Below are 24,243 nucleotides of genomic sequence, written 5' to 3'. Positions count from 1 at the left end.
CCAACGAGTTTCCTAAGTTGGGAGAAATAAACTTCTGAGAGACACAGCGGAGGACAGGGGACACCTTTCTGAGTACTGGTACTGTTTTGACGCGCGGACTTACTTTGTGGTTATTATTACTACTTTGTTGCAGTTTTCCTTTTTTCCCCTTCTTTTTCCTGCGTCTGAAGGGGGAGGAAAAGGAGGTGGACCCACGCTCAGTCGCCGGTCTCGTGGCTTCTTTGTATACAGCAGCAGCAGCAGCAGCAGCTGTGTGTAAATGCATGGGCACCCAGCGTCTACTGCCGCTTGACGGACAGCTTATTCGGCTCAGTCCAACCTTCACGTGGGCTTCCTGCGAGATGAAGCGGCCGAACCAGGTGTAGAAGAGGGATATCGAAACTTCACACCGAACCTTTCCCCACCTTCCCTTCCCCTTCCACAGTGTCTCATTCACCCCCCCACAACAAAGCTTGGGTCACTTTCACCGCCTCTCTCTCTCTCTCTCTCTCTCTCTCTCTCTCTCTCTCTCTCTCTCTCTTTATCTGTGCGCTGGGATTGTACACGGCAGAAACAAATTGATCTCGGTTGCAGAGTAGGCTAACGCTACAGCTGCGCGGCTCTCACACACACACACACACACACCATGGATGTAAGATTTTATCCGACTGCTGGTGGGAATTCTATTCCGGGAGAACCAGCGAACCTGGATTTTGCCCACTGTTTGGGCTACTACAACTTCAACAAGGTGAGAAACACCCTCTGTGTTTGTGCTGTTGTCTAGTTTTGTGTTGTGTGACCACGCTGGTGCACCGTAACCCCACCGGGCTGAGGGAATATCCATCCATAATTAACTCGAATTAAAAGTAATCCTATTTTCATTTTCTTAGTTGCTTCCACTTGTTTCCCCCCCAACTCTGACTAATAATGAGTCGCTAATCATTACCATCTTTATGGAGTTGCTTAATTAGTACCTCCCTCTCCTGCCACAAACTTTGCTGTTGTGAACTAGCAATGGAAATGAGAGCACGCGACAAGTGCACAGTGGCACACAGCGTTACTTTGGTCCAGCTCGGACCGGCCACGCTGCACTGCTGAACTCTCACCAGAGTGATGTGATCCACAGCCACGGGCGCTGTTGGCTATATATATATATATATATATACACAGTTACATGTTCCTAGACATCAGTGATCTACATGACAGAATGGCTACATGCATTAACAATGTGGTGAAAGTATGACACAGTGTGTCGAGTGTCAAAATAAAATGATCTGCTGGACTCAGATCCTGTTACAAGAACCTCAACACTGGTGCAGTTAAATGCCATGTTATGCTTGTTTACCCTTTGGCATGTCGAGCTGCTCCTTTTTCTATACCCCCACACTCATTACAACTTTATTCAGAGTATTTAACGAGCTTTGGCACATCCGGGTTGCTACTGATGGCTCTTGGAGATTGTGCTGAAACAGCTGCACATAGAATCACAAACAGAAAGAAATAGGCGGCACACTTTGGATCTGCTCAGTGTGAATGCATTTAATTTCGCTGTGTTGAGCGCTTATCTTCAACATGGCATCAGTAAACCCCTCAGATTGTCATACTAATAGAAGCAGCCACATGATGTACAACAGCGCTTTATCTACTCGCTCCCAGCTTAGACGGCCTGCATTGTTTACAAGTTTGCTTTATTCACTTCCCTACATCTGTAGGCTATACAAGCAGCCCTGTTCCTCGCATTGCTGAGGTATGACACGTTTATTAACTGTCCAACTGCGCGAGGCAGAGGTCATGTAAAACGCTGATGATACTTTGTGATTATTTTCTCAGGGATGTAACACTTGAACTATTCGTCCGGTTATCCATCAGGAGCTTGCCTCCCTCGTACCACCAGCAAGAGGGGACATCACTTTGACAGACTGATGACACCAGTGCAGCGTTTTACAAAGTTCAAACAATGGTAGCCCCCTACATACATCCCCCAACCCTCCTCGCGCGCACACACCCCCCCCCCCCCCCCCCCCACCCCACCCAAATGTATTCAGCCCTATAGTGCTGTTTGCCCTTGCAATCTGATGTTGCTCTAAATAGTTACCAGGTTTGTCTCACTGTTTCATCAGCTCTTTTGTCATGTGGCCAAGTTGTCATATGTGCCCAATTTCATCATGTCTTCATCAGCCTTGAGACACGCGAACTACATCGCTTTGAATTGGCGTAAGAGTCGAAGTGCGATTTTTTTTATCCCTGCTCATAAATTCCCCAGGTCAAGTGAGATTTTCCATCTGTAACAGTAATTGGCCACAATGCAAAAGGAGGCCGAGAGCGAGAAGGTGTTTATCCAGTATCTCCACCAGTTATGTTTGGGGGGAGAGAGAGAGAGAGGGAGAGTACAAAGCCTGCATTTCATGCTAATTACAATCCCTTTTCCCATGGTGAACAAATAGCCCCTCTTACATGCATCTTTCAAATCAGCCTCCAATTTGTTTGAATCCGCTCGCTGAAAGGTAGCACAATGCATGGCGGCTAGTCCTCCAGAATAAGTGGCGTGCTTACAAGTGCTATAGAACTGAGGCATTACTTCTTTAATCTATTTATTGGCTGTCACAGCACCTTTTTGCAAACAGCATGACTTTCACTGGATTCACAGTTTTGATTTGAAAAGAGGCAATACTCTCTCAAAAACGCTGGCACAGGAAATGTTCAATTTTAATGACAACGGAGACAGAAGGGCCCAGAGGCACTTTGAAACATCAGAGAATCTTTTAAATTTACAGAAAAATCCAAACGAGTGGCACAAACTTAATTAGGTGCTGCAGTCATGACTAATGAAGCTGCCGTTTCGTTTGGCACCGAGATGAAGGAGAAACAGTGGTGCTGGAGAGAAACGCGCCACAACTTCACACAACTGAATAACACGCACAGAATGGAACTCAAGAAAGATCACTCGCTGGAATCGGCTAGAAATAAACACAGTACACCTTTTTATCAAAACTCTCCTTACAGCAAATGTAAAGGCTTATTTCTGTCAGTTTTTTACCATTTAAATGCAGAGCATTCAGGTTGGAGACAGGGGATGTCAAAGCCGGGTCTGCTTCTCTTACACTACCTTTACTTACGAGTGAACACTTATCAGCTATGCTCAAGGGCACACCTGCCAAGGACCATAGTTTTACTGATTGGTTGCTACTTCAAGGTGCGTTGTTTCCAATTCATCTGTGATAAAGACTCTTAAGTTTCACTGGCTCTTTGGCTTGTGTTAAGAACACCTGGTTGTAGTCATTAAAATGTATACGAGCTGCCTTTTTGAAAGTTTAGACAACTTTGAACGAATACGCTGGCTTCTAATCCTCATTCATCCAATGTCTTGTTTTGGTAATGCCAGCGATGCGAGACAGTTGAAGTTATGTGTTTTTTCAGTCATGCACAGCATCGAAGCAAAGACAAGGAGCTGTTTGGATTTGGCTGGTTTTGATATTTGCAAAAGTCATATGTTATTGACTTTAATGGTTTCATGAAATGGACTCAGTGTTATTCCCATATTTATGGCCATCTGGTCTATTTTTTTCTTTCAAGGTTTAATAATGTTTCAGATACAGTCACTATTTAGTGTGGACTTTCATTGCCTCCATCTGCAGAGACTGAAATTAACAACAGATGTTAATACAAACTCTTCACCTGCACCAGTGCTAACACTTGAGGTTTATTTGCAAAACCAATACCAGCACCATCCTAAGTCTTTGGGAATGGACCATCCATCAGAGTAATTTAATGGCACAAGCATAAATAGCTTCATAGCACATTGTCCTACATTATTGTTGATGTTGAGCTCTGTAAGTGGACATGCAACTTTAGTGCTTAGTAAACATTTCAACAGGCAAGTTCTCATCAGAACTAATCAATGGCAGCTTCTTTTCACTCAAAGTCACAATCCTTACTACTTTCATGAAATCAAACCCCATTTGTGTGACAATTGCTGATCTGCAGTTTTCGTGCAGTAGACATCTAATTCCATTCATTGCCCCACAATACTGTAGCTTGTATTGGTAGTGGCGGGGTCTGCCATTCCCGTTCTGGATTCAAAAATCTTACATTAAAAATATGTTTTCTATAGTGTAGTCATAAATATTGGAAGTATAGATAATATTGAATATTTGAACTGGTTTCGATAATAATTTTCAGCAGTATGGATACATGGGACCAGCTGTGCTTTCTGCTCACTCTTCTCTCAGAGACTGAGTTGACACACACAACAGCTTATTATCTTTTAATAACAATCTAATATTTAAATATTCCCTCTGATATCGGAAATGATATCAATATTTTGAGGTGTTGTATCAAAGTTAGTAATTCTAGTATCGTGACACTACAAAAAAAAGGTAATTTTCAGCTTTTCTTTCATCAGCGGGCTGAAGGCAACAGGCTGCACAACACAAACTACTCATCATGGTAACTAACGTGCCCTGATGTCGGGGAAGACTACAAGTGCCATGCTCAGCATGAAATCAGATTGCGGTTGTAATTATTATTGACTGGCTTCTTTATTAAATCAACGTTTAATAGTTTGGTTGTTTGCGCTGTAAACAAAAGCCCCCGTTGTTCTTCTGTTGTATTAAAAAAGTAGCTGCTCAAACTGCGTTTGGTGCTGTTAACACGGTAACTCCGGTCAACTTTAAGTCTATTTTGCTACACATATTCTACTTTTTCCTTTTTTAAACTTAACATGGGGAAAAAGCCCCTCTGAGAATGTATTTACCACATTCTTTGTATTTTATCATCAACTCACCTACGATATGAAACAACAAACAGCTAGGAAGTTGTTCCGACTGTAAAGACCTGACTTGATGATGTAGGGGTGCAGCTGCAATTATCAGAGGATTTTATTAAGCCTGTAAAATGTGGTGAAGGAGGTAAAACAGAAGCCTGCTCATGTAGGACCTACTGACCCATGTGTATAGGTAAACTAAAAACAGCTAAGATATAAAGAACTGAGAGAAGTACTTCTACAGCAACAACCCCCCCCCCCCCCCCACCCAGTAACATCTTGTGGCCAGGCCTCTTTTGTCTTTGCTGTCCTTTCTAAATCACCGGGCGGGAAGGGGTTAACACTCTGCTCAACCGGGAGGGGGGGTCTTGTGCATCTCTCCAGTGTACACAGCTGGTGCCATTTCATCACACACATTCTAAACATATCCAAACACAGCTTTGTGTGTGTGTGTGTGTGTGTGTGTGTGTGTGTGTGTGTGTGTGTGTGTGTGTGTGTGTGTGTGTGTGTGTGTGTGTGTGTGTGTGTGTGTGTGTGTGTGTGTGTGTGTGTGTGTGTGTGTGTGTGTGTGTGTATTGGGGGCTGGGGTGTAACCTCAGAGGCTTTCTGCTTTGTCAAACTCAGCAGTTGATGGATATGACTTCAAGGTGCATTTTAAATGTCCGAGAAGTGAATAGCTGATGTGTTTTGCTGAGTATTTTTAATTGTACCCTGTCAGGAGATGTAGTTCAACCGATTTATTAAACACCCAATTTTCCCACTGAGATTAGACGGTGTTATTTTTAGTCCGCCCGCTCGAAGACACGCTGTACTCAGAGTTCCTGCCTCTTAGAGCGACTGCTCTGTTTGACTGACTGCGCTACACGTATGTCTCCACAGGGCAGATGTTAACATTTTGTTAATGCACAGCTCCCCACTTCCTGCAGGATGTCTGAATGATGGCATACAGCGATGCGCTAGCAATATAGATCATATTGATGGAAACCATGTAATGTTTATGAAGACTGACCTTTAAGGGGTTCACGGCGATTGTTTCTGAAGAAGCGACCCGAACTACAGCTAACGCAGCTTGGTATTAAACTCTGAGCCTGATAGTTTCTGATTCCTGTGGCACACTGTTATCACAGCTGTCACTCTCTTCATTTTGTTGAACTGTTGACATCATGCACACACACACACCAAGTCCCATTGCAACGTTTTACAAGTTTAGTCTGATGATCTGAACCAACAGTCTGAACCTGTGGGAAATGTAAGACCAGGTTATTCGCGTTGTTTATGAGGTGGATATGAGAGAGGCTTTGAAATCTAAGGCAGACATAGACCATTACCCAGATCAGCACTCGTAAAGACCTTCTGTAATCCTGCCATCACTGCTCATAAATCCACTTCATTACATTACTCAGTGTGGCTCATTTAGGCAGGCCTCACGCTCTTCAAGCTCCAGTGTAAAACCAGTTAAGAATACACGTCAAACATCTTCACATAAGCCATCCATGTGTGTACCTTTCTTACGTTTTTCCTTTAGGATTACCACTGACAGTCCCCACTATTTGTAGCTGCATGGCTGTTTCACAAACATCTATGTCAGTGCTTCAAAGTGGATGAACCCACAAGAGAAGCACAGTTGTTATTGGATTTTGATCATGCACACTACATCATCCATCAAACCATGTTAGTGCCTGAGGAGAAAATGTTTATTTTGATGTTCAAAGTCATGAAAGAAGAGTTGTTGTTTTTTTTTCCAGTTGTAGGACTTAAAGTGTTGTCTGGTGATTTTATTTTACGGTAAATAAAACACGAGCTTCCTTTCTGAATCATTTTTGCCCTTATTTGTGATCCCTGAATTTAGATTCAGTACAATACAATCTGTTACTCAAAAGAAAAATGCTCCTTGCCTTGTTATTACTTTTCTCCAAAATATGTCATTATTTCATCCATCGGCACGCTGTAAGTGAAACACGACACAGTCATAATTCCAATGTTTTTGAAGATGACCAAACCACATATAGCAGAAAAAAAGGAATCAACACTTCAATTTCAAAATTGTCTGACACAACACAAATCTATTTAAGCGTGAGTGTTTATTTTTTTGAGGCGATGCACAAAGCTTCAAATCTAAGCCCACTCTAAGAACTCCCATAAGTCATAGTTCCACACAGAGACAGGTCAGTGAGGGAGGGAGTTTTAGGACTGGATCATGATCTTCTGATAAGACTGAGATACCTCTCGACTCGAGTACCAGAGGCACTTCAAGTACTCAAGTTTAGCTAAATTCTTTATATCTCACAGACATGAAAAATAGTGAATCTACTGATTGGGTTCGTGTATCTTGTAAGGTCAAAGGTAAAATGAACCTCCTGTACGAGTTTTGTTATTTGTGTGAGTACTGTGGCCCCTTTTGAATCAAAGCAGAGCCCCCACAAGATATATTTTTCCACCATGATAAACTGTTTTAATCTGGTTTCGGCTCACTACATCTTTGACAGCCTCAACCTTGCTGACTTATTAAAAGGAAGGGGAAAAACTCCCAGCGCCCCTGAAAACCGCTTTTACCGTGAATTAAGCAGTTTTCAAAAGGACCAGTCAATCACTTTCTGGTTGGCTGATTCAATAAGTGTTGTGTCCCTTTTAGTGGTTAGCCTCGCTGTTAAGACACATTCATTTTTAAAAGCTTTCCAGAGAGGCAGCCATGTTTCATACATCTAATGTCCAATGCTCTTTTCAAGGAGCATAGGGCACTGACGAATGCCCTCCTTATGGGTTATATTTTCGGGGCTGGACTAGTTGAGTTCATTGCTGCTATTTCTATATTGGACGTCTTTCCTTTAGCTGTACCCCATATTTACTTTTAAGTCGGGTACTAATTGCAGTGCAGAATATCTTATTTTCAAATAGTACTTATTCCTGTAGAAATGAGTCCCGTCAACCAAACAATATTTATTGTCTGTGGGATTTCTCTCTCCAATCTAGCTGTCACTGTTCCAGCAAGTGATAACGTATCAGGTTGACTGTGAATATATTTATATTTGTGTGTAGTATCACATGTTAGGCAGTTTGATTAATTCACCCTTTTTTCACCTGCCCCCTCCTACGTGACACATTCCCATAATGCAGCGTGTTACCAGGTTGCACTAAAAGCACCGACAATAGTAGCAGGTGTGCAAATATCCCTCCGACCCGATGAACAAAGAGCTTAAATAATGGGGGTAAATAAATGTTTTATTTGAATAGTCGAATAGATCTCACGTTGGAGCCAATTGACGCAGAGTTCAAGAAAGACCAACTTTAAATACAGCCCGTTTGTCACACAGCACAACATGTTAGCGTCACTTTAAAACATAGCTTTTAAAAATCTATACACTGATGTATTTGTTGCTTACAGGAACTGTATTGTTCCCATTTTGCTTGATTCTGTTCATGCTGGGAACACACTCATCCTTCTCAAACATAGACTGTTTGTGGCAGTTGGATATTGTTAATGTCTATCTCAGCAGTTACTCTACCATAGCAATAATACAGCAGCCTATAAACGCCCCCACCCCACCCCCCTAAATGAGCTTTAATAGTCTTTTAACATTGGAAAACTGCCATCTTACTCTGCCACAGTTTGATTGGATATTTAATGTACATGCATTAGACTGATACTCTCTGGCATGTATGCTTTTGTGTTTTGCCATAATTCATGTTCATGATGATATCAAGATCTCAGTACAGTGCACTGTCTCGCTGTACCGTGAAGCCCTGGAGGTGGGTAAAACAGCTGTTCTTAGAAGAAAATGTTTGCCCTTTATGTCTTCTCTATACTTTGTCAAAAAATCTTTGTATCCATTATAGATAACATGTTCATGTAAATAGTCTGCAAGCAATTTACAACAACCACTCTGTTTTCCTTTGTATTTCTGCCCTCTAATCTACTGTCATTGTTTCACTCTTGCCGAGTCACTAATTTATTTAATTTTACAAATTGAATTATATGTTTCACTATAATGAACTTTTATCTTTGTACAAACTGGAAACCTTACTTAAAGCATGAGGCAGTACACACAGACCTTTTCCAGTGTTGATCTAAGATCAGAATCTTTTCCTAACCCCAAAAAGAGCTTTGAGTTGCCTAAACATTACTACACAAATGTGAATCATGCTGTAGTTGCTAGGACCTCATATTGTAGGGAAGACATAACAAAGATGTTCTGCAGAAAACACTTTTTTTTTTTTTTTAGAAAAGACTGTCGACTCATGACATCACTCTTACTTTATTCTGTTGGCTACAATTGCCCAACAATCATGTTCATTTGAATGAGCAAAGCTCTCAACATGTTACTGAAGTGTCACTGCTTTGAGGATTCTTTATCCTCAAATTTCCAGTCGGATGAAAAACATGTAGTATTCATGACTCGGTCTGGTTTTATTTCAGTTGCATGATCAAAAGGAACAATGGACACGGCCTCGGTAAAAGCTCCAGCCATATAATAAAGGTCCGGTCCCTGGAACCTCGACTGTGATCATGAATGGGGTCCATGAAATTTTTGAGCCGACTTCAGATATTTTCGGGAGTTGAAGTCGAGGCCCATTCACAGCATGTCCTTGTTTATTGTGATGTGTGTGTGTGTGTGTGTGTGTGTGTGTGTGTGTGTTTCTGCTGGCTCGTGGACTCTCGCATGTGGTCATAGTGCGGGATGGCAGCAGTAGAAACAAGATCATGGTCTGTGAGGCCTCAGCCTTAGCAGGGTTTCCCTCTCTGGACTGCCACTGATAGTTCTTTCAAATGACATTCCTTCCAAGGAAACTGATCTAGCTCCTCATCGTTGGAGGTTCTGACTCACGGTGTAACTTTTCAAATACCTGCACAGCCTAGTGGAAAGAGATTTCTCCCTTTAAAAAAAAAAAAAATAGGCTCCAACAACATTTGTGTGTCTCTCCCGCTGATAAACAAGAAAAGAAGCTGAATGATTACGCTGCTTCAAAGGCATTACAGGCAGCTGATTAAAGTGTGGGGTCGGAGTTAGCCAAGGTTAACCGTCCATAATGAAACACTTTGAAAATAATGATACGCTGCATGGTTTTATGAGGGCTTGTGGCTGCTCAGCTCAGCAGTGGTGACCTTCAGCAGTTCCACGAGCTAATCGTAGCGATCCTGCAGCACCCCTGTAGTTCCGAGACTCCATTACCTTCTGATATGCATCTAGGAGAGCAGACCTTGTACAAGGTCTCTAACCATTCTTGTGTCGCCGAGGCGGCTGACCGTCTTCACTTTCGTCTTCAGCTACCGCTTTGATTCGTCAATGTGTGCCACAGCGGGCCAGGCACGTTTAACATACCGTTCTACGTTGTAGACGATCAGCTGACACTCATCCAGAGAAACGAACGAATAAAAAGTGAAAGAATGACACAATCTACAGCTACAGAGCTTTTGTAACCAGATTCATTAAAAAAAGATGACTGTCTGAACATTATTACATTTGTCATATGATATTGCAGGGCATGTGGTCTTTTATTACAAACAGCTGCATACTGCACACCTGGGTAGTCTGGATTATACTCCTGCCAATACTTAAAGTTTCATATTGAAAACTGGCTGCTGCCCACGCTATACGATGACTGAATAAGCAATGCTTACCTAGAAAGAGACACGGCACTATTAGGGTTTGACTAATGAGTATAATGCTTTTGGGATATTATACATATGAACACTGCCTGGAATATGCTACCTGAAATGTGCTTGGCTTCTCATTACTACAGGATGAAAAATGTTTTGTTTTTAACAAATCACTGTACAGTTAGTACACTTTTATGTTTTATTGTGGTTCATTGTTTAGCCTTGTGCCTTTATATGTCTAACAGGAAAGTCATATTAACTGTATTAAGAGGGTGTGTTGATATCATGACTGAGACAAATATGTACTTATGCTTCAGGGATTGCTTTAAGATGCCACAATGTTTGCTGATGATTGCTGATCTAACAGCCACTAAATTGTAAATACAATCGCTGTTGAAATGGCATCCCATAATGATGAGCAAATGAGTACTGCATTTTAGGTGTTTTGTGCTATTTGCTGCTGTATGGGGGACGCATAAAGAGATGCATTATCCAGTTGGGATGTTATGTTTTGATTGTTTTGAGGTAAGGAGATGACATGTAAAGAGAAAGCTTCACTATTAGTGGGTATTGACGTTGTTGGAAGAATACATTATTTACAGCAACTAATGAACAAATAAGAATAATTGCCCAGTTCTTTAATTCATCACCACGGTCCCTTATAACAGGCAAGCTTCAAGCAGGAACAACAAAGTAGTACATAAATCAAAGTACTTTCCTTTGCCAAGCCAGAACCCCTTGGGAGGTACCTTGTGCTTAATTAAAATCTAGAAGGATCATGTTTTAAGTGTAGGTGAGCGAGCACTGAATAACAATGACAAATCATGCCCCAGAGCATTAGTAGGGCATTTTGGAAAAGAATAACAGCATCTCTCTCTTTTTTCTGTACAATATAAATGAGATTTAATGTGAAAGAAAGCTGTTTTCAGTGCAATGTGGCACAAGGACTGCGGTAAATATAGCCTTTCCTGGCTGCAGAACCTGCCAAAACCAGCATTGACATATTAATCTCATAATTACCCATACAGGATTATAATGAAACGGCTCATTATTTGATGCCTTTCATCCCTTTTTTAAGCCTTGCACGTACGTCTGTGCCAGCTACGGAATATAACCGTACTTTTGTCAAACTGTCACAGTTTTGACAAACTTGTCAATATTTTTTGGGGTGTTACTTGTGAAAAGAAGGCAGTAATTATTATGATGCAAGATGTTTTGTCAGCTATTTAAAGCGAGTGATAACTGTAATGCAACTAATGCAAACTACCAAATAATGTACATGTTATTATTAGCAGAAGGAAAGAGTCATAAGCTCAGCAAACTAACTTGCTAATATCAGTTGTACAACACTTTGCTAACATTAGCCACCACAAGCTACTGGTCATACCAGACCAGGGTGTTTCAGCAAAATGTATTTAAATTGTGCAGCAATACGTTCACTTGTAATTGCTTGTTGTTTAGCTTAATTTATCTTATTAAAATAAGACTGCATAGGTTAGTACAAAATATAGTTTTTAAGATAATGGGTAGCTTTGGTTGGCAAAATGACTCGTATCTTTATCTTATATATCTTGTAATACAATGTTAGCGTTGGCACGCAGACCTTTGCTTCAACATTCTCTATATTGTGTGTATCGTGGCAGTCCTCTGGGCTACTGTTGCCGCTGATCTTTGAGTTTCTAGATCTGACAGTTCGGCAGTGACCAGGCCAACCAACACTGACCGTTCTTTGGGCTCCAGCCAGACACACTTTGGTAAAACATCAGACGAAACAAGATGTGGAATCACATTTCCAAGGGACGGCAATCAAAATATGAACTGTCCTACATACTGCTGTCTCTGCAAGCGTCATAATTCTGATGTGCGCTGGCTCTTAGGAGCGGCTAAAAAAAGAAAAGTACATTTAAAAAAAGAGGAATGTGTGTAGTTATCAGCAGAAAAAAAAAAAAAACCTCTCCCAAGTCAAATCCTCTCAATTACAGAACTCTGGAGAGCTATCCCCAAGCAACCCTTCCATTGGCTAATCAGTCACAGTAAATTGCAGTGCTGAATATTTCAGACTCAACAGATTTGAATAAAGACATCATGATTATTTCTGTCATACAGTTCCCTCGAATATAATTTTCGAGGCCTTCAGATGGAGCCTGTGTAAACTGCATAACTCCTGATTTAAGAAGGGGGGGGGGGGAATAAGCAAACACAAGGGCTGTCAGTCAATGAGGCAAGCTAATTGGGTCGATCTCTTTAGCAAAGATGAATGAAGAGATTAACTCTCCCTATGTGTCCAGTGTATCTCCCCCCTCTGGCTCCAGGTGAATTAGCTGATGACAAGTTGACGGTGGGAATTCTGTTTCTCACTCCGACTTAAAGCTGCAGTCAGTATTCTCAGCATGGCACCCCTTGTTGAAATCACAGATTTTGTCATTACAAGCTTTGCTTATATATGGATTAATTGGATCAATCAAGGAATTTTTAAAATGTATGTTAGAATACAAAAGGTTTGGTTGTGTTAGTCACGAGTTATGAACATTTAGTTGCTCCTCACCTCTGCGTATAAAGAAAAGGATACCAGGTGATTTGGGCCACACTATCACATTCTGATGCTCTTTGCAGATTATATATATATATACTGGTAGAGAGTTGGAGAAGCGGGTCAATCATGGGCCTAATGAAGACAAATGAAGAGCGATTGGACAACATGTGCACGGAGAGGTGTGAGTGCAGAGCAGACTGTCCGGCTCTCTTTTATTTCAGTGGAGAAACTCCCAGCATGGTCCTAAATTCGAGGTCAAGGCTCAAATACAGAAAATGTCAGTGACCCCTTTTTAAGCGGCCTGCATTGGAGAAATAGTAGAAAAGTACTTGAAGGGAGCTGTGGCCAAAGGAGGAAATCAATATACCGGTAAAGGGGGGGGGGGTTGTACAAATACAACGTCCATTGTTCTTTTCAATCGTAAAGAGTCCGATTCAGCTTCATTGTCTTGTAAATTTTTGTGTGCAGTGATGTTGAAGCAACACGTTAAATCACATCTACAGGACATTAAGACTAACCCTTCTGTGTACATTATTTGTGATTTACTTAACGCAGTGTGTATATAATGTGAATGCAAGTGTAATACTTGTGTGACAAATGGATTTTCTCTAGTTTGCCTTATAGCATCAGTAGGGAAATTTGGTGTGGAGAAAATGGTTGCATTTGATTGGACACACTGACGAGGGTCATCAACAGAAATACATTTGCATTCATTGCTTTTTTTTTTTTTCTCCATGCGTGAACACTTTGCTAAGTTACCTTGTTCTCTTAAAAAAAGCGCCTCTTCAATACACAGCAGACCTCCTGGTTACCGTGTGCCTTTCATCTACAACCTGTCATTTCACACGGAGGAAAGGAATATTTTTGACTGAAAAGATGTGTATAGTGTGTCTTTGTTCTGGATCTCTTTAAATGTCAGCGCAATGATATGGAATCAAAGTTGAAGCTCAGTGTTTGTAATTATTCAAAGCCGGTATCTTAATCTCGTACTGCTTATGAAGTAGGATATGTTAAAGTGACATTTTGAGTTTAAATACTGTTAAAAACATTAGTGAAGCACTTAGCCTGATGGTTGCTGTCACAAGAAAAACAATGTCTGCGACTCAACAGCCGCCAGGTTCGCTAATGATGTCCTGGTGCGCTGTCAATCTACCAGATGAACGGACAATAGTATGCCAAGAAGAAAACGCTTGAAATAGCTAATTGCTTCTAAGAGCCTGCTCAACCATTCTGTAACTACTATGTGTTCACAGATGTCTTTTCCAGCTGCTATTTCATTATGGATCTCAAAGACATTACAGGCACAATGCACTGGCTTTCTTTATGAGCCTTTGTATGTAGCACATGATTGTAGATACATTATTGAGACCACAGCGGGAGAGGGGGGGGGCATGTGTACAAACGGCACAAACACATCTATTTGTGTGCATCTTCATTATCTCACCTAATATGCCCCCGTCATTAATCGTTAATCTATGCCAACTTGTTGATTGCCAGTTCCGAGACATTTCTGGAGAGGAGCCCGAGAGTATTTGCAGCCGGACCTCTGTCAGTAGCGCCGAGCAACACAGCCACAAATTGGAATGTGGTACAGCTCTGGGAAAGCAGCCAAGATTTAAATTAGACAATAACCTCTGCTCTCTCTATATTGCCTCTCTTTTCCAGCTGCAGGCATAGCCATTTGTTTAATACAGTCAGCCCTGTAGTATATAATAGACTGATATATGAGTCACCGCTCAGCAGTTTGTGTTTTTCAGATTCATAGAGATTGAACAACTGTTCGGTTTGTGCTTACTGTGAGCTTATGGTAAGAATATCAGAAAAGACACAGGTTACACACCAACTTGGAAGGTATTGTGATTTAAAAATCTGTGAGTGGACTGATCAGCAAGTACCTGAAAGGGACAAAGACACTTACGATTAAACATCCAACTGGCTGCACACGTTGCTACAGATGAGAATTCAACAATATGTTTTTAAAGGTGTTTTTATGAGGGTTTCCAAGGAGTTAGCTTCTGATATCAATGAACTTGAACATGAGTGAAATAAAACCAGGTCGAGGTGACGCTTTACTTTGCATTAAGGCCTTTACTGATTTGAATATCCTGATGTTGTTGTTTTCAACACTTTGAATTAAATACTTGTTATCTTACCCATTCTAGCCCAACTATTTCTGTCTTCTGCCACTACTAGATAAGAAATAGAGGATTACGTTGAGTCCATCACTTAAAGCTCTTGATTGTGCACATTACCAAAGCCGGTTATAATGAGTGTATTAGCCAGTAACGGCGGTACAGGGAATAGAAAAATGCATATGTGCTGCTGGAGCAATAAGAGTGGACTCAGCTCCCAGCAGGTTTCAATTGAGCTTTATGTGAATCCAAGTACCAGAGCTCATAGCCGTCTGACAGACCAAGAGAAGCACAACCATCACCGTTGGCGCCATAAAGAACAAACCCATTTCCTTTTCCTCCTGTATGACAGTTAACCATGTCATTTCAGTTATTAGCCTCCTTAACCCCACAGCAGCCTCTTGCTTTGCAGTAAAGAATGACAAGTAGAGCAGATTAAGCTTGGTTAAAATCCATACCTCTGATAGCATCTTGAGTTGGAGTTGCTTCAAAGCTGCTGGTAAACAGCCTTGAGACCTGGCTTAGCTATAAAAGCAAGACAACATCACCAAGCCAAGTCTTTCTCATGTTGCTTCCTCAAGAGCTGTGTGTCCATGCAACAGCAGCCATTGTGGGAAAACTACACCATGTTTCTGAGGCCCTCTCCATTGCCTAAGCTCCTTTGTGGCTGTGGGCCAATGGCTTTGCACCCCACCAGATCAAAGATGGAACCCCATTTAGCTCGCGCTTTCTTTTAGGATTTGCTCTTGAGAGTACAGAGCTGACTCAACAGCAAGGGAAAAAAACGGGATGTTGGATGTTGACCTGCATAGAATTGAGACTTCTGGGCTCGGGCTATGGATCCATTATGACAAATGATAAGACCATCTTTGTTTTGGCAGCCTTTGCTAGTCAAAGGCCTAAGAGAAAACATAGCTATGGTGAACCTCAGTGTATTTTAGTTCCATTGTGTAACATTGTGTTGGATGTGGCTGTGCTACAAAAGTATGGTCTTACTTTATTGTCACCGTTTTCTCTTAAAATCAACATTTATACATAAAACCGGATGACAGAGAAGCTATAATGTTAGCATTATTAAACAAAATGATGAGAAAAATTAGGGGGATTACAGTTGTCTTATTCTAGGGATGTGCAGTGTCGCTTTGTCAGTTGGTCCACCTCTTTCGTCCGGATGGAAATAGCTCTATTTTCAGTAACTATTGGATGGATTGCCATGAAATGTTGTACAGACATTCATGGTGAAGTATTACCTGCTAAACCTCAGCGTGTGTATGGTGAGCATGTTTAGCATGCTGATGTTAGCATACAGCTCAAAGCACTGCGGTGCCCAAGTACGGCCAGAGAGCTGCTAGCGTGGCTGTAATTGTGCTTCTAAATAGGGAGACCCATTATTAAATTACCACATATAGTTGAAGAGCCCAACATGACTTTGGCGTTTGGCTATTGTATTGAATGAAAGAGAACCCGAGTGGCAAAGCATTGCTGCTTCAACATTTACAGCATGTGCTTTAAATTGTTTCAGACAGCTTTTCTGCCTAAACTGATGCATGTTTTGCTGCAGTAAAGTCAAATAGTCTCATCCTCGAATACTTTGAAAGAAATTCAAAGATCTTCTGTTTCACCCTGGTCTGCTTGTGTCTCCCTGTTATCACTCTTGTACACTGCGTCTGTGCTGAATATGAATTCTGCCCCGAGGAATATGCCGAACGCACCAGCTATAGTTTGCCTTTCACTGTCTTTCAACACTGCCATAATGACTGGGTAGCTTGAAAAAACATAATACATATTGGCTGAGCTGTGAAATCGCTTTAAGATTTTCCTTTATTTTGATAGTTAAGCTTGTCATTTTGGTTGGATATGCAAACTTGGTTTCATGCCCCGTGACTGTACCATGCAGAGTCATTTAAAGAAAACAGAAGCTCTGCTTTTGGGTTCATGATGACAAACTCTGTCTATAATTTCTTCATCCTTAAAGACCTTAGTGATGACATCTTCCAAAATGAATGGTCCAAATTTCAACCTGAATTTCCTACATGTTTACCACCCTCTGATCAAACATTAAAGAACGCTTTCATACTTTTGGAGCTGATTCTTTGTCATTTTTCTAGCACGTACTTACAAACATGGCCTTTTGTGGCAGGTTAGATATCTCCGCAAGGGTTTAAACAGTTCCTCCACGTCTATCTTTACTAAAGAAAAGCATGCTGTGATCACACAAGTTCAGGTCAGTGTGGTGTGAGAGAGAGAGGGAGATAATCAGCACACAGCCTGAACAAAACTGTCATCAGCTTGATTCAGATCCCAGATAAGACCGAGACTTTTTTCTCACGCCGCATCCTCTGCACTACTGCGGTGGTACTCACACTGAGAGGCAGAGGAAGAGTGAGATGCTTACAATGAACTTCCCCTCAATTCCACCTCATGTAGTCGAGGACTAGCAGCCCTAATGGTGGAAGACAGTGCTTGGATGTGGGGGGGAGTAATGATTTTAGCTTTAAACTGAATTACCAATCGATCCGGCACGCAGATCAGAACACAGGTTGCGAGCCGACTCCGTGGACATGCTGTGTTGTGGAGTCGCTTTACAAATTGACTGCTGCACACATAGGAGGAAATATATCTCTATATGTCAGCTCGGCGCTGCATGTATGACGGCCTGCTGGGCGTGAATAGGCCTCGTGATCGCCAGAGAGGCAGCTGCAGAGTGTTTATGCTGAATCGGGTTGTAAATGAGCATGTATTTGCTGAGGAGGACCTTGGGAATCGGAAGATAACTTTTCCAGAGGCTACAGTTTCGCAGGAGAGGAAACAGTGCTGCTCTTTTCAGTCTCTGATCCCCGTCACCGAATGAGAATTCTGGTGGCAGGCCAAGCTTGAAAGGAAATTGCATAAAATAATACATCGCAAATTACCGCGGGCTTCTCGGGATTGGAGGTTGAGTTTTAACTGTGGTGTCTTTGCTCTGTTTTATGGAGACCACTGGAGAACATATTAGCACAAGTGTCATGTTCCAGAGAACACATGCTAGGCTGTGATTACTGAGCTCAAGCTGAACTGTAAAATCGCTTGTCAGCAGTTGATATGTTTCTGGAAAAGCCTGGGCTCTTGATTGAATTAGTTCGGTGGTTTTCAGTGGGGAGGAAGAATGTGTCCAATATAGTTACCTGCTGACAGACGGCACTGATATTGTGACTGTTTGATCGTCCTTTAAAACCAAAGAACAGCCTTTGGAAGGCTTGGAAACAGATTTATCGTCTTTTTTTCATGGTAAAATGCTGTGTCATCTTGCATCTTTCCCAGTCATGCTTTATCATTTAATCACCATTGACAAAGCAGTATTCAATGTTCAGATGCAGTACGGGCTAGTGCCTGTTTATTTTCCATTTGTATGCATGCAGAGATGGCAGCTGTGCTATCAGAGGCCCTTCAGCCATCTATTCTGTGGATCTTGGTTGTCCAGTTCATGTTTACTGATAGGATCTGTGTGGGTTACTCCATCATATTGAGGGTGAGATGGGGTCATGTTGGTGCAATATTGTGTTCACCCTGAGGTTGAAATAATTTTGTTTGCTATAATAGCTGTAAAACACCTTATTTCCCACATTTCTTCATACAAATATTCCTGCACTGGGATTTAAAACGTGGAGAGAAAAAAAAAATCAGGCATCAAAGTTATATTTGAAAACAGGCTGATATCTGTTGCTTCGAATCTGATTGTAACTGTTTAGTCTGATAATGAATCATATAAGCTTTCACATTGATTGAAGGGGTATCCTTGAAGTTTTATCTTGACTTAGAATAAAAAAAAGAAAGGCAGTAATGTGCGTTTAAAGAAAAACCTAGAATTTCCCATTCATCCCATTCACTGCGAGGTTGCTTGGTTTTCTGTCTGCCTGCGATCATGCAGACAGTGGAGTCTTTTCACGTTAGGATCAGGGCCCATGTAAGCTCTTAATTCTCTCCTGTTAAACAGTTGTTGAAGAAATGTGCTGGTGTTGCAGAAGCAGAAATAAAAACACTGAGCGCCCAGTGTTTGCTCTGCCATGTAGCCACGTCTGACTCTTAGTGTGACTCATATTACAGAGCACCTTTAGCCGTGAATTCACTCTGTTAATAAAAGCCCTCACAGCCACTTTAAGGCACGATTTTTTATGGCTTCCCTTTGGGTGAGATGCTAGTTTCTTGAATGCATGTAACATTGCTGAACAGTTGCTATAGTTTTCACTATATATACAAGTTTATTGTGTGTTCAGGAGCATTTAGTTAGCAAAAAAAAGTCAAGTAATTCCACACCTCAGATTTCGCCAACTTTTCATTTTTGTTGCACCCTCTTGATTCCAAAAATACTTTCCCGTGCACACACACACACACACACACACACACACACACACACACACACACACACACATGGGTTGTTTGGCCCTTCACATGGCAGCTCTCGTCTAGCTCGTCACATCATTTTAATTACAGAGCCTTCATTGTCTGCGCTGACCCATTTTAGCTGCTTGGTCCCTCCAATCACACTTAATTTCATCTGGCATTTGACTCAATCGTCACTGCTGCGAACATGAGTGGCGAATGCCTCCCCCCCACCCCCGCAAAAAAAATGAATTGGGAATAACAATAATAATCGCCACTCCCTGCTCTGCTTGTCCGCCGGGGCCTCTGGCCCGGGCTGCGATGCGACATGGTGCAGCTTTTAATGGTGAAGATTGATACCGCCAGTGGCTGGGGACATTTCTTGGGATGTTAGTCACAGTTCTCAGAGGAGATAAGGAACTGCTCTTAAAGGGCCCTGGAAACACAATAAAACATGACTCACAGAGACAGAGACCAGGGAGGTTCACACCGCTAATCAGCCCATGGATTTAACGTGATTACGTTTCCTCTAATGGAGCTAATATGATTCTCGTAATGTCCGTGCTTGCGGTATGTAGCTCAGCCATACATCACAGTGTGTTTCTTCCTGATTTAGAAACACTTACATGCTTGTGAAGTAGTCTAACATGGCAAGTAATGGAGTTGAAATGTGTGACCAAGAAGTGCCACCAACAAGTTTGCACGGAACCCGAGACAAAGCTACTCCGCTCGCAGAGACATTTCGCAGCTTTTTTCAGGCAGGAGGGTGTACAAGCATCTATATTAAAAGTAGCATGAAGATTTCAGATCCGTCTGTAGTCCTCTATTTTTTTTTTTACCTGAATTCTCAGAGAACTATTTCCAAAGAAGATCTGTTGTCTGCTCACTCTAAAAAAGTCATATTCACATCCAGAGAGACACGGGGACAGGAGAAACGGAGCCCTATCTCCCCCCACAATCACAACAATGTTCCCGGTGCTTGAATAGAGAAGGATATCTCCGAGACTTCAATTTGTTATCTAAAAGAAGAAGAGGGACGGAGTAACACTTCAAAGATAAGCCCAGCATAAGGTTAATTACCAGCCGAGTGGCTGACGTAACCCAACCATGTCATGTCTCAAAGTTACACACAGCTGGGAAGTGAAGGAGTATTGACAGATGGTTCTCACTTAAGGTGTGTGTGTTTATACATTTGTGTGTGCATTTGTGCAAACATGCAAACCCCCAGTGCTCCAGTCAGATATAGTTTAGTGGGGCAGCTCCAGGTAAGGTGGCACCGGAGGCCTAGACGGCACAAACCACCTGCTCCAGCAACTGCTAGCAGAGCTTGTGGCTCTGCTACTCAGCGGTGCGTAGCACTGTTAACATTGCTGCTGATTCCCCACTCTCTCTCTCCAGGGCATAGACTAATTAATGGATACCATTCGCAGTTGATTAGCAGCAGTTCTTTCGGTAATTACATTCGCATACTAACCACTCGGAAGAAAAGGAGAAGGGCAAAAAAAACACAAAGGGCTAGAAAATATATTAACGCACTTCTCAGTTCGCTCTGATCTTAATTTGTTTCCACTATTGTTTGGCTTCTGCTGGGATAAGAAGCCATTTATTTCTCTCCGTCTATTGGAGTTCTTCGCCTCTCATAATGTTTTAAGAGAGTGACTTTGTAATAAACACACAAAAGAGATTACCGCCGAGCTTTGTTGAAATTGTGTTCTCAGTGGAACCTCAAGAAGACGCAAACGCGCTGTGACTCTTTCTCCTCCGTGCCGTGTAGGCTGGGTTTTTGCACTCCTCACTCACAGAGAGGTGCATTGTGCTCCTGGGCCCAGCTGCTAGCCCATAATTCTTCATTCTATGTCCCATTGTTCCTACCTGTCAGCATGGCTGTGTCTCCAAAGAAAGGAAGTGGCTGCCATTTTGCCAGCAGGCTATGTGTGGGTTGGGAGGGAGGGGTATGTTGTGAAAACAGTTTCTTACCAAAGTACAGGGTTTTTAGTAACTTATCAACTGTCTTACACACTGATGTTTTGCTGTTTTGAATGTTTTCTTGACAGTGTGGCACGATTGTATCACCAGTGCTATTCTTCTGATATCAGCTCTGATATTAACAGGTAAATGCTTGAGAAGAATACACTTTTACTTGTTGCACTAAAACAGGAAATCGGATTCTTCATGAGAATGGAAACATGTCCAAATCATGTTGGTGAATTAAATTGTAAAACCCCCATTAACCAAAAATGTACTCGAGCCATATTAAAAACACTCCTCGCCTCCTTATTTCCCCTCAGTGTCTCTCCTCTCCCATAGTTTATTTGAAGTTAATAACCTGCCACTGCATCTTGATGGCTTTGTGATGCAAACATATCCTTAATTGCCATCCCATATGAGCTGAATAGCCAGACCAGATTCTCATTACCCTGGTTTGAATTGGCCTGGGCCTCTCGCATGCCTCTCGTCATGTCTCAATAATGGCAGAGTGGCAGAATGCGCATGCACAGAGAGAAGAGGGGTTAACACTGTGTGTAAACATTCAGAGCCAAGTGTGACAATCTGTTTGAGTGACAGGTGTCCATTATGAAAGGGCAGAGCTCGAGTTGCACTTGATGTTATCTGGACACTAGTAGGCTGATTGTGTTTTTTTTTTTTTTTTGCAGTTCCAGAACAACAACAACAACAGCTACATGAACATGGCGGAGGCGAACGGTGCTCTGCTCGCTGCTGGTGATGTAAGTATACTTTATTAGAGTTCTCTTTTGAACGTGGAAAAGTCAACCGATGCAGACATACACTCATCTAAAGCATGAGCCCTATATTTCACACTGTAAAGCCCACTGAAACATCCATAATGATACATTCCAATTTGAATTTCTCCATGTTTATCAGAGGCAACATTATTTTATTTCCTGAAATGCTGCCTGTCCCGAGAGCCTCAAAAGAGACAATAAGCTTACGGAAAGATGAGCTCGACTCACCCTATACTGTCTCAGAGTAACTTCTGAGAGCTGATGCTGATGTGATCTGACTATCTTGACTGCACTCTGTAAGATAAATTGATATCATATCAAGCTATGGTTATAAACGCCTGTTTTCTTCATCTTTTCAAAGACGTAATGAAAGAGGTGCTACGTTTCTGTTACTTTCTCTCTGCTGGCACTTACATAAAGTGCAATGTCACCAACAATCCTGAGTGTGTGGAGCTGCTGGAATAGGTCTGTGTGCTGCACTGTGGCATTGAAAGAAAGAAGGGCACAGTTGTTTCTCTGGAGGTATAAAACTGCCTCTCTGAGCCATAGTAGTCCTAACAGTGTGCTAAATTTACTTGTTCTATTCCCCCTCCACCCACTCCGCTGCCCTGTCATTAGAGACAAGTGCACCAAAAATACCCATCATCCTCTGTGGTTCAAACGGGCCAATCTCATCCAGTGTAGCAGGGGAGATTGATCTGGCTTCAAAACGCACAGCAAAGCATCATTACACCGCTCCTAAATAGAGAGATGGATATCACCGTTAACCCGATTGTTTTCATTCACGTCACTTGGGCAGTTGGGATGCAATTGTGACATTCAAGCTCAGACAGACAGAAGTGTTTTGAGTGGCCCACTTCACAAAGCCACAGAGTGTTATGGAAGAAGTTTAATTTTCCCCCACTTTTACGCTGAGTGGGTGCATCCTCTGTATCCAGTGGCTGCTGGGGCCCACTGTAACGGGGACCACGCCGACACAAGCTGCTTGGAGAGCATTCAACCCCCAGCTGTGAGGGCCCACTGTGGCATCCAGGGAACAGGGGGGGGGGGGGGGGGGGGATGGGCAGGTTTTTATTATTATTTCTTTTAAATTTTTTTCATTTATAAAAACAGCCTAGCTCATTTGCATTTCATCAAAAGGAACAACTGTTTCCAGTGTTGGGGCACAGATGGTATTGTGCTTAGGAGAGAACGAGAGAGCAAGTCTTCAGCATAGGATTGTCTTTTCCCTGAGAGCCCACAGTATTGTTTGTCGCAACCAGAGCTAAATTAAGGTTAATTTGACTTCCACTTTGAGGTTTCACTCTATCTCCACTGTAATGCTATATTAATCTACTTGATGTGCCTGCCCTGGGCTCAGGTTTCAGTGGGAAAGGAAGTGTCCTTTATGAGGGCTCCATGATGAACAGCCAACTTTGACAGCATGCTAAGTTTATGCAACCACATTTGTTTAGCTATTGTTCTCTAATCAAAACCAGTGGTGTACCGCATACAAAGATGCACCCTCTATGTATTTTATGAAGATTAACTGCTACTTTTGTGGGTAGCTTCACCTCTTTCTCCAAAGAGGTCTGATTAAATGAGCATTAGCTTTGAGTTATAAATTGGACATATGCAAACATATTTGGCCTGTAGGTTCAGTTGTTAGCAAGGCCGTAGCACTAACAAGCATTTGCATAGTCGCACATATATTCTCTAAATGTTTTTTTCTAATTTAAACTTTAACATTGATCGCTCTTAGAAACACATCAGCACTTGTTGCAACATGTTTTCTTCTTTTCCCGTACTAGTATTGTACCTTGCATCAGTTAGCACCAGTGCTTGGCTTCAGTCTGGGGAAAGTTAACTGCTTGAACAATGACAACGGTCAGCAACTTTGCAGCCCTTTTGTTTTCCAACCACCTGTTGTTTTACATAAAGAAATTGCAATGCGAGTGTTTAGTTGTTTCACCTAACAATTTAGCGAGACTATATAAGTTTTGCTAACAGCTGCCACTGTGGCCACACATTTCAATGTGCGGGAAAATGTTAAAACGTAGTGTAACGGTAACACAAGTAGGGTCATAAAGTCAGTGAACTGACTCACTGATGTTCGTGAAACAGCAAAACTTAAGCCATACCTATCTAAAGTTGGCTAA

General features: G+C 42.0%; 1 protein-coding gene across 1 annotated transcript in view; it reads left to right on the top strand.

Annotated features, from left to right (window-relative positions):
• The first annotated feature begins 625 nt into the window (after nucleotides 1-625).
• tox3 (TOX high mobility group box family member 3) overlaps nucleotides 626-24,243 on the top strand; it is a 37,751-nt gene continuing 14,133 nt past the window's right edge. Inside the window, exons 1-3 of the mRNA XM_076077960.1 lie at nucleotides 626-727; nucleotides 22,016-22,087; nucleotides 23,306-23,308. Coding sequence (XP_075934075.1) covers nucleotides 626-727; nucleotides 22,016-22,087; nucleotides 23,306-23,308 — 177 coding nt within the window. The remainder of the gene's footprint in view (nucleotides 728-22,015; nucleotides 22,088-23,305; nucleotides 23,309-24,243) is intronic.

This window comes from Anarhichas minor, unplaced genomic scaffold, assembly GCF_050575085.1.
Source record: "Anarhichas minor isolate MPS153535 unplaced genomic scaffold, ASM5057508v1 ptg000062l, whole genome shotgun sequence".
NCBI classification, from domain to species: Eukaryota; Metazoa; Chordata; class Actinopteri; order Perciformes; family Anarhichadidae; genus Anarhichas; species Anarhichas minor.
This window is presented reverse-complemented; position numbering and strand designations above follow the sequence as displayed.